Source organism: Camelus dromedarius, chromosome 36 (genome assembly GCF_036321535.1).
Source record: "Camelus dromedarius isolate mCamDro1 chromosome 36, mCamDro1.pat, whole genome shotgun sequence".
NCBI classification, from domain to species: domain Eukaryota; kingdom Metazoa; phylum Chordata; class Mammalia; order Artiodactyla; family Camelidae; genus Camelus; species Camelus dromedarius.
In genome coordinates, this window is record NC_087471.1 from 13,422,563 (window position 1) to 13,437,771 (window position 15,209).

The window sequence follows — 15,209 nt, forward strand, 5'->3', positions numbered from 1 at the left end:
GTACAGCCCCCATGTGCTCGGTCCTCCCAGTGAAAATCCTGAGACAGCAAGGGACCGCCCCCCATGTGCTCAGTCCTCCCAGTGACAGTAGTGCCTCACCCCACTCTTTTGGTAGCTATTCTTCTAACTAAAGTGGTTAACAAAAGAGCAGGTAAGCCTGAACAGCGTAACTCAGCCAGGGATGCTACACATGCTGAAGGAGATGAAAAACCATAATTAATGTGCTCTGTTAACGCACTTCGTTAGAGTCTCCATTATGAGCCACCAAGAAGGACATCGGGATAGGAGAACATAGATGCTAAAGGTAGTCATTTAAATTAACCTGTTGTCGGTCTTGCCCACGGTGTAAAAACGGATTTTCATCTCTATACTGTGGAGTTTAATGTTCTGTTTTGTGATCTTTTTAAATGAGCTGAATGAACCATAGCTTTCACCATAAAGTTATTTTTACGTATTTGATTTTAAAATGATCTTTCAAACTTTTAAGATAACTTAGCTTTATAAAAATTCATTAGCAAAGACGGAGTCCCGATTCCCTGGAGAGGCAAGGCAGCGGCTGTCCTTGACAGCCCGTCTTCACTAGGAAACGAAATGTAACAGGACGCTGGAGCCTGCGTGTATAGTCGTCCGGAGGGTGATTAAAATCAAGTGTGTGAGGGAAGGGCCCCAAACACTGACATTACGGGAAGGTTTGGGGAAACTCCGAAAACAATGATACGTGTGACCCTGATGCTGATTTTGAAAGACAAACTGCATTTCAAAGCTCCCGGCAGCTGAGAGAATGAACAAGCTGCTTTGAACTGTGTGGATGGTTCTCAGGTTTTCAGGAAACCAGCACATTCTCTAGGGCATTTTTACTATCTCAATGCCTTTTCATGTATTAGTAATAGTTTAGTAATTAGAGACAACATGCTTATCTGTAAACTGGGTTTGTAGCGTAGATTATTTATAAACTACTTTAAACAAAGTGTAAAAAATTTGATTTGTTAGAGTATTCTAAATTGTACACACAGACACACACAGAGACACATGAACACAATCACTCACATTCAGACACACACACACTTGCTGACTTACTATTACATGCTTTCAGGTTGACCGAATACCCCTAGAAAACTTCATCCTAGTTTTAATGACGAGTCTACACTTAAATCACTTAAAGAATAAAAAAGTAAATCCAGGTGAACTGCCATAAAAAGACATGTGGTCTTTTATTACAAGTGTTTTTTAGTTTTTCTTTGGTTGTTATGATAGCATGTCCAAGTGTTTATACAGGAGCATTTAAAACTATTCTGAATAACTCTGAATGTTTCTACTGCAGAAGTCAATGTGTTTATCTTAAAACATTCCTAGATTTTGCAGTAATATTTATAGAACTAATCAAAAGTCCCCAAAAGATTCTGCTTTATATACATTTCATGTATTCACTTCCAAAGTATTAAAATCCTTATGGTCACATAAAGATATTTTATGAGATCATTTAATATATGGTAGAAGTAATTTAGTTAATGGTACCCAAGCTGGTTAAAGGATTTATACAACTTCCCAAAACCTTAGGAGAGTTTGGCTAATTATGTGCATTACTTTAATATGCTAGAAAACATTACAAAAAAAAAAAAAACAAAACCCAAAAAGCTCTGTCACGGTAACTGACTTAGGGAATTAGTTCATCAGGTAATTTCATGAAAAGGAATAAACATTAATTTTAAAACATTTTTCTTCAAATGTTTCGCCTTATAAAGAATGTGTTTTTCCTATTTATTCAATACAAACAACAAATTCTTAAGTTTACTATAATTAGAGTAAAATGTACGTGTGTGTGTATGTGTGCATGTGTGTGTGTGTGTGTGTAGAGGGAGAATAAGTGGGTGTTACTGATCCAGGTTGACTTAAAACTGCAATCAAGACCATAGTTGTATGGTTGTTGGAAAATATCAGAAAAATATAAGTGTTTTTTGAAAAGTACCTTTCAAAAATACAAAATTAAGGTTAATTTCAATAGTTTAATCAAAGAGGTTGAGAATATAAAGTCTCAAGCCGGTGAAATACTTACAGTTTTTCAATGGAAAAAATGTTTTAACTTTAATTAAACTACAAATTTGTTTCCATGACTAATATTCTGAAATCCTGAGAGTTAAGTGGTACAAAATGGCTATGACTGTGGCTTGTGTAATTCTTCTTTCTAACTAATCATGAAACAGGCGAAGGAGGAATATTACTTGGGGATTTTTGTTATCTTGGGTGTTAGTAACTGACTTTCGTAAAGTGTATTCTAAGCCCCCACTCAAAACAGTAAATCCATTTATTCCATTTCAAGTCTTGTTGTAGTAAGATCCAGGAAGAGAAAGAAAATTAACATTTATTCAGGCTCAGCTAGTTTTTGAGATACGTAAAATCATTTATTACCCACATAGCCTGTGAAAGTTTGATTACCCCATCTCACGGCTGAGGACTGGCGCGCACTGGCCCCAAACACCTTCACGTGGTGGGAGGAGCACAGGGACTGGGATTTGAAAGTTCTGCCTCCATCAGCTTTACCGCTGTATGCAGACTTTGCAAGGTCGTCAGACATAAAATGCGGAGAGACGTCCCTGTGCAGCCTGTTGGCAAGTCCCATTCAGTACAGGTCACCCCAGCAAGTCTCACTTCAGCCAACGGTATGCCGATGGGTGGGAGCAGTGCATCCTTAGAGTGGGTAACGCATTTGGCCACAGGGACAGGGACCAACTGCACCAGCTGCTACGAAAGACGTTTTCCTGTTTAAGGCAAGATGTTAAGCACAGGGAGTGTTATTCATCCTGTTAGAGGCTGCGGGGGCCATAAAGTGTGAGGAGGACAGGGAACACGGGAGCAGCCCCTGAGAGGGGCTCCCCTACCCTGCAGAGGATATGCTGCCCACTTGGGCATCCCCAGACCTCTTCCGCGTCCGCCCCCTTTTCAGCTGTGACTCTAGTTGTATACGTTTGACAATGGAAATGCACCTCCCTAAAAGTGACTAGCTGTGAGTGTGGGAAAGACACATGTGTATATTCCTATTGTGCACATGTAGATATTTCCTTATTTATTTTCCTAGTGACATTCAGCTCAGAATTGAGTGGGAAAATAAGAATGCATTGTTATCATTGTATGGAAAACTATCAATTCATGATATGACATTCAGGTAATGTGTGAATGGTTCCAGTATAAGGATTTGAGTTTTTAAATTCAGAAATCAAAACAATGAAGAATGTTATTTTTAAAAACAGCTTTTTTTTTTAATTAACTAGTAGAAGATTTTAATTCTTTTTTTCTTGTTTTTTAAAACAAGTGTTGGGATTCATTACTTGTAAATTCAATGACTGAATTAAAGCCTATATTCGATAACTCATGATTTTCATACACCTTTAAGCAGATAAAGTCAGAATTTCCCATAAAGTAAAAACATCGGTAGATGATGGGAAATAAATCTTGTGTGTAAGTCTGTGCTGATGCCCTACACCGAGCGTTCACATCTCACCGTGTCCAGACCTTCATGCTCTTGGCCACCTCCCTGCCCTTCCATCTGCGTCCTTTCTTTGCAAGTGCATTTCACGACCTGTGAAATCTCAGTCAGGCCCTCCGCGTACTACCGAGTGGAAGGCCAGAAGCAGAGAGGAGAAAAGGTATTTCACACTCCCGTGCTGTATGTGGAACAGCCTGATCTACCATGACTTCTCTGGAAGCATTGCACACCCCTCACACAGAGCTGGTGGGGCTGTCCTGAGTTTATTCAGTGAGGTTGCTAATCAAGAGTCAGGTTTTTCAAACCAATTACTTTTTCTTCACACGTTAGGATCCTCTAGAGAAAGCATTGTTGGCCTTACGTATTAAACTGTAAAATACATTTCAAGTTCTTTGTCTTATTTCCTCATTCCACTTTGTTGCTTCCTTGAAAATTTAATAACTGACTATTGCAAGCTTTATACTAAAGAATTTTTAATTATTTGAATTAATTATATCTTGCTTTTCCTTAAAAAGTTACAGTGTAGCAAAATAAATACTAATTTATTGTTCTGCTGTTTCAATGGTTTGTGATACAGTTTTACACAGCAAGTATTAATATCAAGTTTTTAGAATATGAGTAAAACATTAAACTATTTTCATATAAAATATGTATTATATGGAAGAATATGTATAATTATATATAATAATACAAGCCAAGCTACATTGTGTCTATTTAGAATTTTACGCTTCTGAAAATATTCTCCAGTCGGTTTGAAAGTTTGGAAAAGTAGACAAATACTTATTTCCAAATTGGTTTAAAGTCTTGTTTATTTTTTAAAAGATGACTTCTCAGAAGTTACTGTATATTATGTCCTGTTTCCCAATTGCATGTATTGTTGAAGCATCTGGGTGCAGCTAAGAAGACCGAAGCCTGTGCACATTACTCAGTGTCAGAATCTATAATAGCACCTTTGAAATTCCTCGGAAACATTAACTGTTTCCTAGATCATGTTTGAGTGCAGTGCTGTTTCTCTCGATCATAGAAACTCTTCTATGTGAGGAAAACGTAACCAGGGAGCTGTTTAGGCAGAAGCCCCTCAGCTGTGTTTACCTTAATGAGCTGATTGACGAGTGAAATGAAAGGAACCATTTTCCATCCTATAAGTGAATTTTATGATTGTACATACATGTATCTACTTGCAGAATACTTAATATGTAATATATCTTCTAAAGCCATGTGACTCTTCGTTTTGGTAATATGGAACCCACACTGTCTTTGTTTAACGGTAACCCTTAAGGTCATGTTTAATGCTGTTGCAGCCCCGCCTTGCCAAACGGAGCGCAGCAGCCATCGGAAGCGGCTTGAGGTGAAGAAGTTTCTGGGTGAGTAGCAGGTCACTCTCTGACCCCTTCAGTGCTCACGTCAGTAACCCCAGGGAGACAGCACTGGGAAATCAGTGTTCATCCCACAAAGGTAGACCACACTGAATTTCATCAACAAAGCTGATGAAGTTTTGGAAAGCCATTAAACTTACTTCTATTATCTGACCTGCTGAAAGATGCTAGGTGTGTTTTACTACCCTAATGCAATGCTCATTTTGAAAGTTATTAAGTAAAAAAGAGATTTAAACAATGCTAAAGTTAAAGCATCAGCAGAAACTTCAATTCTAATTCTGTTGGTAACAATTCAAGAGTTGATGGCATGTGTGTGTTCAGAGACGAGGAAGAGAGAGAGGCGGGGTGACACGTGGCCTGAGTACCTCAAAGAGAGGTGAACAGGCCTTTTAGACTGTTTCATCAGTGCTTTTTACAACTCACTTTTAGTAAGTTAATGTATGTAGAAGATGATGGATGAATAGATAGATAAATTCCAAATTTTATCCAAAGCCTTGAAATACTTGAATGCTTGGCTGTCAACAGATTGTGAAACTATTATGTATGGTTATTTGCTTTATTCCTGTAAACATACAATTGTTAAATAACCTCTTTTGGGAATAATTTTAGATTCAAAAATTTACAAATGTAATAGATAGTCTCATACATCCTTCACCCAGCCTCCCCTGAAGCCACCTTACTTCCCAAGAATGACGGTTGGATGTTTGTCAAGTCTAAGAAATTAACATCAATACAGTCCTGTTAGCTAAGCCTCAGACTTTGTCTGGATTTCACCAGTTTGTCCACAGTTGTCCTTTTTTCTATTTTAGGATCCAACGTAAAACACCACGTACAGTTTTGCTCTTACTGTTTTCATGTATATTAATGCTCCTGGGTATTTGACATATAACTTTATGTTTTTGGATCTGATTAATCAATTTGTATTATATTATGATTTGCTATTTTTGTAATTACCATATTGTATGTTTACATGAAAAGATTTTACATATTACTTGAAAATTCAAAGTTCAAAATAAATAGGCTAATACTTTGTAATGCAGCATTTTCAGATGTGAACCGTCATCATTAGATCAAAGCTACAAAGTATCATGTTTCTTTTAACTCTTTTGTAAGATGCCCCACAGGCCTGCTCACAGGTGTAAAGGTGATGTTGGTAACTGGCTTTGTTTGTGTCTACAGATGGAAGTTCAGCACGTACAGTGGGAAACGCCACTGACCTTCAACGGTGAAATGTTTTAGACTTGATCAATGTCTATTAGTGACAGATCTATTAACATCCAGGCTTTGGTAATTCAGTGTTACCAAAAAATGAAAACATTCAGTGCCCAGCTGGGAGGAGTCACCTTTGTTCACAAAAATGTTCATAAAAGTGGAAGTCACCGCTGCAGAGCCGTGCCCCTCCCCCGCGGCCTCCACGCTGTGAGAGGCGGGCGCTGCCTGCGCTCCAGCCCCAGGCTGTCTTGGTCGAGGCCGCAGCTCCAGCCTCGTTCTGACGACGCTCTTCCACTTTCGAGGTGCACAAGCACTGGAGATGAGTTAAATGGTCACACTGACTCTCGCTCTTAACATTTTTATGTCAAATATGGCAAATCATGGTGGTTTTTAAGAGGTAGAGATAATAATGCTGAAAATTTTCCCAATTTTCGCTGGCCTTAAATCCACAGAAGGTGTTCTCATGTTTTCTGTGTTGGCGATATTCTGTGTACCTCATGGAAAGACCAGTAGTTCAAATATTTCAAATGAATCAGTTTTAAATTAAATTGGTTACTCATATATCAGAATTTTTAAGCTTTTAAAAAGGATTAAATAATGAGCCCATATTGTTGCAAGACTAGATGAGAGTTTCACGTTTTATCCATTTCTTAGTCATTGGTTTTCTTTTTTTTTTTTTTCACCAAATAACTATAGTGTGTCTGATTGTTGAGAGAAAAATTGGTCAGGAAAGACAGGAAAATCTAATCTCCAGAAGCTTACATTGTAGTGTTGTACTGTTACTGAAGACCAGGAATTCACTTCTCAATTATTAGCTGGACATGATCACTGGCAGTGTGCCAGGACTATGTTATATCCTATAGGTGTGAAACAGATGTCTCTCTTCCCTACTAGACTGAGTTTAAGAGTTGCTCATATAACAGTGAAAATCAAGAGCATCCAAAGTGCCCAGAGCATATCACAAGATACTGGTGAAGCCGTGCAGTAAGACACACACACACACACACACACACACACACAAACAAACACACACACGTGATGGAAGAAATATATTAGAAACTCTCCTGCTTAACAGAAAGGGGTCACGTTTAAGTCAGGTTTTCAGTTGCAAGAGGGAGGGAAGGGGAGAGGGTTCCAGATAAGGAAGAGATTCCTGTGGAGATGAAGCCTTCTGGGTCTGGAGGAAGCAGCAGCTTGACGTGGGGAGAGCTGGGGGTGTAGGAATAACAGTCTGGGGAGCGAAGGTCGCAGGTGGCCATGCACCTGGTCTGGGGGACTGGGTGTCACGGCATCCGTCAGATTCCAGTTCTGGGTGTCCTGCCCCTGAAAACGGCACCCTTTGCAGAGTGAGGAGAGGAAAGACGGGAGATTTCTCAGCAAACGACACTCACAGTGGCAGTTCCTCACAACGAGGGCGGGGCCCCAGCTGCTCTGTCCTCCGGGCACCACCGGCTCCCCGCCCAGGGCCGGGCCCACGCGTGCCTGGCTGAGTGACCCGAGGAGGGGCACCAGTCACTCATCACGGTATGTCTTGCAGGGCAGTACATCCCCCAGTGTGACGAGGACGGTTACTACAAGCCCAGGCAGTGCCGCAGCGGCGCTGGGCCGTGCTGGTGTGTGGACAGATACGGAAACGAGGTGGCGGGCGCAGACTGTGGTAAGAAGGGGGTCCTCCCTCAACACGCTCTCCACACTCACTAGTACTCTGTGCAGACATGGGACATCGGGGGGCGGGGGACAAAGACTGGCTCCTAGCACACTAAAACCTCGTATGAATAAGAAATAGGACCGCATAATTTAGATGGTTTAAGAAGAGTTACAAGGTGGGCCCCTTCGCTACTTTAGATACAGAAAGTACGTTAAATGCCTCACCTGTTCTTCTGGGTGGGGAGGGCAGACTGCTCCGGGCCACCTGTGTCCCCACCCAGCACCTCCTGTCTGTGTGCCCTGGAGACGTTCACTAACGTTCATGGGCAGAGGCTCACCCATGAAAGAAAAACAAACCTTTTTAAAGTAAAGGTCCATAAATTGTAGGTTTGTGGCCATCTTTCCTTATGTTTGGGGGAGAAAATACACTTTTAATTGTTTGAAGGGTAGTAATAATTAATATTTTAATCGTTTTTCTATGCATGCATTTTACATATGTACCTAAAAAGTAGTATTACAATTAAGTTGAGCATCATATATATACATTTTAAAGTTTTAAGTGTGACATTACTTTTGTCTCATAAAATATTTTTTCAGAATGCAAGTTTTAAATTAGTATTTTTGTTTGTACCGTGGAAAATTTTCTTTACAATAGCCACTTAGCTGTATAGACACATAATACAAGCGCGCGTGCACACACACACACACGGAATCAATGGATTGTGTTTCCATTAATTCAAATGACCAAAAATGAAAACAAAGTTCTTGGCCAGTCTTGTGTTTTAGAAAACGTTTTCCTCCTTTATGGGATTTTGAAACTGACACACTGTGGTTGTTTAGAAATAGGTAAGTGGTAAACAGCATAAAAGCAATAGCATTCAATGATGAAATGCCTGCTTTGCGTTTATTTATTCCAAAACACTTTTAATAGCTTGGCTTTGGTTTTCTGATCAGTGTTTTCAGATTTAAGTAGGATGAAGTCTAGTCAGTAGCTAACAGAATTGTAACATGTGTCTGTGATACATAGTTTAAACGGGTTGCATTACTAAGTACTTCAGTCACCAGTGATGCCAGTGATGGATAAAGAATTTCAATTTATCTTACAAGTAAAAATTATATGGAGATGAATTTAATAAGTGTCGGAAATTGTTTGGGGAATATGACTTCTGAGTTTTCTCAGTGTCTTGAAATTATTAAGAAAATACAAGAAGTTGCAGAGTAGAAAAATTCTCTTCACGTGTGGATCTCCGTGCGTTGTATTGTGAAATCAATCAGTTATTAACCGCACTAGATTCCATTGATAGCATTTGTTATAATTAGCTTCCACAGAATTTTAGGACTAAAATATTAGGAAGTGTAGAAAATAAACACACCGTCTTGAGGAGGTGGAAAATGAATACATCCTGAGGTGTGTGTGCATTACTGCCTCCGTGAATAGGAGCTGATGTTTTCCTAAATATTTTTAAAGCATTGACTGGCTGTGTTAGCTTTTTATTGTTCTGGTAACAAGATCCCACACAAGTACATCATCTTGTGGTTCCAAACATCAGACGTGCAGCCCGGCTTCCTGGAGCTCAGGGCAGGGCGTCCTCAGGGCTCTTTTGGAGGCATTGGAGGAGAGTTTCCCAGCCTGGTCCCCGCTTAGAGGCCGCTGGGTCCTCTGCTAACGGACTGTTTCCCTGACTTCAGAGCTAGCCGCCTGCACCTCTGACTGTTCCTTGTAACCACACCTCCCTCTTACTTTGACATGGGCCTTCTCAGAACTGGGCTGAGATCGTATCACTGGACTAGAACTCTTGTCTGTCAGACCTCAGTAATAATTCTGCTTTTTACCACATGAATTTTAACAAATGATGACAAATGGATCTTACCTTATTTTTGTTAAGAAAGCTAAAGAGCAAATTAGAATTTTATGAAGTTCCTCAGTTTTCATCACAATTTTCTGTCCATCAGAAATTATCCCACCACTCAGTCAAATAACACCACTGTTTACCGCTTTCCTAAGCTGTTGATTTTGAGACCTCGGGAGATTTTGCAAGTGGAGACTTCAGAGAGTGGGCCGGTGACATGGGCGAGGATGGTGTGACACGCGGAGAGGATGAGATTGGAGACGATGAGGAGGAGGAGGGAGACGATGACGATGGCGGGGACCAGGACGGCTATGTGTGACCGGCGGGGACGGAGCCACATTTCCGCCATTTACACGGCGATGCCTACAGAGAACTACCTTCTTGCCCAAAAGCAAAATGAGTCTAAAACTCACTTATGTTCTGTATAATTATTTCAGATACTGCAACTAAAATCCTAGAGCTTTATGTTTAAATACAAGTCATTTACTTTGAGTTGTATCTGTCCTGGAGAAAAGGGACGTGTACGGGGTCTCTCCTGACAGCAGAGTGCGAGGAGCTCGTGGTCTCGACAGACGTCCGTGAGAGCAAACTGTAAGTTGGTCACAGACGGAGCAGCCAGCGCTGGAGGTCGTGTGGGACACTCTTCTGAGAGGAGTTCTCAGTTGAATCTGCAGTAACTTATTAGTGGCCTGGGCCCCCAGGATCTTATAAAAATATGCATGACCTTAATTGCATCTCCCAAGGCGCCTCTTCCTAAAGCTGGAGCGACTGACTCAGAGGTGAGTGAGGTGAGAAAGACAAAGTCCATCCCCGAGTCCTCCGTCGAGCTTGTCATCCCAGTGATGCTTTTCATTATGCACTTATTCTGGATGTGATAAGACATCTTAAAAATGGCAAGTATGGAATACCATGGATTCTGAAAGGTAAACCCTTAGTTATCCTTTCTAAATTTTGTTTTAATGTGGACAGCAGGCTCATGTAAATTTTTTTTAAATTTTTAACCAGCATGGTTTCTTTACCTTTCTAGGTTTCTTGATCTTTCTGACCAGCAACATAGGGTGCAGACTTTAAAGTAGAAAGACAAAAGATAAGGATTCTTCTAAACTGTATTTTCACAAAAAAGTTTGTCATTTGCCCAGTACCAAATTTTAAAATACTAATTCTTATTTTATTTCCTATCTTAGATAAAAATTTGCATTTAATCTAAAAATTGTGCCATTTTGTTACTGGTATTGAAACTTGGCAGGTGTATGGTGCCTTGCAAAGTAGAGACAGAGTGGTTTCAGCATGCGTACTGGCACAGGACAGGAGTCCACAGACAAGCACACCTAATTAACCAGTTGATACCAGTGATGTCACTGCTGCTGGGATGAAGAAAATGGAGTGTGTTTCTTTCTTTTTTCCTCTTGTTACATACTTGCCACCTGGGCTTGTGTATGATTTTTGTGTGGAGTAGCATCTGAGATTCAACTGCAACAAAATTACTTTAATTGTTGTATTTAAGTTAGCATGTTAGTTAATTGTGTAGACCTTTTGGCACTTCCTCACTTTTAGTTTACCAGACCTATGGTTTTGTGCTCATGATAAAAATGGAAAAACCTGTTGGATGTTACACATTGGTATCGCCATTTAAAGTGGGTCAGCTGGTTTCCCAGTATATGATCCACTGAAATATAGTTGGTGGATTCTTTCCACGTGATTTATACACACTAAAAAAATTTAATGCTGACTTTATGTGATATTTAAGGTGTAATGCGTTTTCTTTATTACTGTTTATGTATAGTTTACAAAATAAAGAATCTTGTAACCAAATTAAACTGTGCTGTAATGATTTTCTGGGGCATAGGTAGTAGCATGAAGGATTATTAATCTGTTTCTTGATTTTAAAAATGGATACATCACAAACTAGAAAAGTTTTTTGAAAAAATTTTGAGTTTCAAAGTCAGAGCTCTTGGCATCTTGGATATTGTTTTATTATATATGTTTTAAAAGATTTTTGTTTGCTTGATTGTTCTGTTTTCACTTAAAAATCTTAATTCTTATTTCTATTTTAGATAAAAATATGCATTTAATCTGAGAATTATGCCATTTTGTTGCTTGTATCAAAATTTAGAGAAGGTACTGTATGGTGCCTTGCAAAATGGAAATAGAAGGTTTTAGCATGCGTTGTTTCATTTGTCATAGCATTGCAAAGTAGATCATTTTCTTTGTTGAGGGTAGTATTCTTAAACCCATTTTTGTGGTATTATATTTATTATATTTAGCTAAATTTCTGTAGCAACAGCATTTTTGAAGAGTGATAGAATAACCCTTACCTGTTTAACAAAAGTGTAAGAACCACAAAATGCAACTTGTGGATTGATTGGAAAAAGAAAAAAGATCAAATTCTGTATAAAGGTTTAGCAAATTAATTCAAAGTAACAAGTATGGTGGTCTTTAAGTGAAGCTGTTTTTTTAAAGACGTATCATCTTTCAGGCTCCCAGGAAAGCAACCAATTCAACCGAAAATATAAAACTGAAAATATGTATACATCACTACACTTTATATAAAGTCTGTGTGTGCAGTATATATTTATATAAATGTGTTTAAAATTATATTTGTGACAGATCTCTTGGTCATTTAATTCATTTTGAATATTTTGATTTAATATAATTATTTATTTATTCCAAAAACATCAATATTGAGCACCTACTGATGCCCAGGCACTATTCTAGGCACAATAGAGTCACTGGTGAGCAACATAATTGTGAAGTTCTAGTCTAGGGCAGAAGGAGGTAATACATTTACCCCAGCCCATAACCGAATGTAACTGTGTTCACCACTAGGGAAAAATCAAACAAAGCTATTTCCTAGACTTAATTTGAATAACAAGGCCAATGTATTTAGAACACTTAAGAAGAGTCCTTGAAATGAACTCAAATTTTAAAGGAATATTTTTGATTGAAAAGAATAGAACTATCCAACATTTTGTCCTTTCTTAAGTTAAATTCTGAGGCTCAGGCGTGAAACTCTGCTGTGCATCCTCAAGCCTGTTTCTCTCTGGTTATCACAGGGGCACATGTAACATGCAGAAGACCACAAGACAGTCTGAGTCACAAGGTCAAATGTGAAGTCGTTAGAGGACGGGAGTAGAAACTTACAAATAAATTGTCAGTGTTCCTGGTGTGTCAGAGGCTAAATGGGAATTGGTGAACGCTTTTTGTCGGGCACCCTGGATTTGCTCACAGTTTATTTACCAGTTCATTTATTTAAGTGGGTTTAGAGAGTTTCACAAATGAGCTCTTGCTTTGAAACAAATATTTTGCTGGCGTGTTTGGTACAAATGGGTGATACCGCAGGTGAACAAAGGTGCGGTCTGCCTGGAGAGAGGACTGGTGCTTTCAGTGCTCACAGAGATACTCCTGCCATGGGGTGGGCTCCCCAGTGTCTGGACCCCTGCAGACCCTGGGCGTGAGGGGCTGGCCACTGTCCTCCCTGATGCTGAGTTCTTCCGAGTGCTCAGCGGATGACCCGCCAGCACAGAGGCAGGGGTCCTTTCCATCACTGGGTCCTTATCGGCAGGTGGGGGAACAATGTTGTGACCTTTAAAAGGGTGGTGGCAGCTCTGTCTGACATGGCTAAAGAGTCTGGAATGGACTTTAAAATTCTGCAGCTGTCCCTTGAGTCTCTGGCAAGAATGGCCTTGGGTAACAGGCTTGCCTTCAACTGCCTGCTTGCAGACCAGGGTGGACTGTGTGTCATAGCTGGCCCTCTTGCTGTCTCAACACTAACACCAGCAGGACTGTTGAGCGAAGTGCCCGCGAGATCTCGGGGAGGCCCCCTGGTTTCCCAAGCAGAGTCAGTCCGACCTAACAAGGGTTGTTTGGACAAGAGTCCACAGCACCTCCTGGTGTTAACCCACCTCCTTCCTTTCCAGGCCTTAGGTGGCTACTGTTCATTTCCTCTTTGGCCCCTGTCTCTTTAGCCTTCTGGTCCAGTTTGTGTCTGCTAGCCTCCGGTGGTCTCAAGTAAGGCTCAGGAAGGCTTAAGGATTTCAACCCATCCCAGCAGAGGGTGGCCTGGTCCCTGCAGGTCCTTGGAACAGTCAGCGAGGGATGCCATGGTAGGCAGTGCTCTGCAGCCCCAGCCAGCAGGAGGAAGTTTCAGAAGAAGAGACCTCTGGGCCCTTAACCCTTAGGAATAAGGGGTGTAGAATCTCTCAGGGGGAAGGGGACAGGCTGGGATCTGGGATCCTGTGCTACAGTGCTTGCACCTGGACAGATGTCTCCTCGAGCAACAGGACACAAAGAAACTATAAGGGACTAAAGATAACTGCTTGCACATGCTGTTGGGGTGAGTTATGAACAAGAAACAGAAGACCAAAACCCAGCTGCCGCTTCTGCAGTGTTGGAAGCAAAAGCAGGTGCCAGGTGTGATCCCCGCACAGGGCACCACCATGTGTGCTGGCCTACCCACCCAGCCACCCCTCCCACCCGACCCCTGGACCCCCCCCCACCCCATTTAAGGGACCTGACCCCACCCTGGGGAGGGAGCAGGGGCACCTGTCACTTGTTCTCGTGCCCTGTGCTGCAGCACGAGTCCTGGCAAAGCCTTGGAGTGTCTCGTCCGGCCTCTTCAATTTCTCCTGATTCCAGAGCCCAAGGACCTGGGTAGGTAACAGAAGGGGGAGGCAGGAAGGTGTGGACTGAGGGCGTGGAGGAGGAAGTGGAGCTGAGTGTGGACTGGAGCCCAGACCATGGCATCAATGTGCATGTCACACAGTTTGAGGTATCGCCCAAATCTGGGAAAATCCTTGAAAAGCGTTTGTTAAAAAAATTACACAATTTCTAAAAATCTGTGATGTAGAAGTTGCCGTCTATCAGGGAGACGGGGGTGAGGGTGGGGAAACTAAAGACGTGGCCCAAGATGCACACGTGGCAGCCTACGTCAGGAGGACGGGTTTGGGCAAATGTATTTTCCTCGTGAATTTGGGAAAATGAAGGAAGGTGCTAACTGCAGCGCAAGCTGCTGCCGGCAGGTGGTGATGGCAGCCAGCCTTAGGAGCAGACAGACTCAGCTGCTGGGTGAGGAGGCGCCGAGGACCCTGTGGGTCGAGGAGGACTGGAGGGGAGCGTGCAACCTGCTCCCTGGGTCTCCAGACCAGCCTGGGCCCCGGCGTTCAGCCCCCGGATCTCCACTCTGTCCTGGGTTCTCTCCGTGGCTTCAGGCAACACGCACTTACTCTGAAAGGCACGTACTTCCCTGTAGGGAATTTAATGTCTATTTCTTTGTTTCAGTTTTGGGGAGCAATTCAAACTGTACAGCTTGAAAAAAGCACCTTGGGAAATTTCCAAATGAAAGATGTCTTAATGTGAAAGGCTATCTTCCAGTCTTAGGTATTATATTTTTCTCTTTTACTAAGTTTCCTGTCTTCGGGGCAGTAACACTTGTTAACATGCGGCGAAATGTTCAATTTGTGTGGAGATTCCTGTTCACCATTTTATCTTCTTTGAAATCCCTCGGTGCATAGTTACTTGGGGCCTGTGGGAAAAGGCATATTGGATGACAGAATGACAAATGGGAACGTTTGACAATCTTCCATCAGTTTTGATCCCTTTGGGATCTGATGTCAGTAAAGTTGTGGTGATTCAACTTGTGGTGCA

At 41.4% G+C, this 15,209-nt stretch overlaps 1 protein-coding gene across 3 annotated transcripts in view; it reads left to right on the forward strand.

Annotated features, from left to right (window-relative positions):
* SPOCK3 (SPARC (osteonectin), cwcv and kazal like domains proteoglycan 3) overlaps positions 1 to 11,333 on the forward strand; it is a 130,697-nt gene extending 119,364 nt beyond the window's left edge. For 2 of the 3 annotated variants that reach the window (XM_064482516.1, XM_064482517.1), the window contains exons 9-11: positions 4,783 to 4,845; positions 7,607 to 7,726; positions 9,722 to 11,332. In XM_064482516.1, the coding sequence (XP_064338586.1) occupies positions 4,783 to 4,845; positions 7,607 to 7,726; positions 9,722 to 9,885 (347 nt within the window). In that variant the 3' untranslated portion in view covers positions 9,886 to 11,332. Of the gene's footprint in view, positions 1 to 4,782; positions 4,846 to 7,606; positions 7,727 to 9,721 lie in introns of all 3 variants that reach the window. The other variant, XM_064482518.1, reaches the window with a different exon arrangement.
* The last annotated feature ends 3,876 nt before the right edge of the window (positions 11,334 to 15,209 follow it).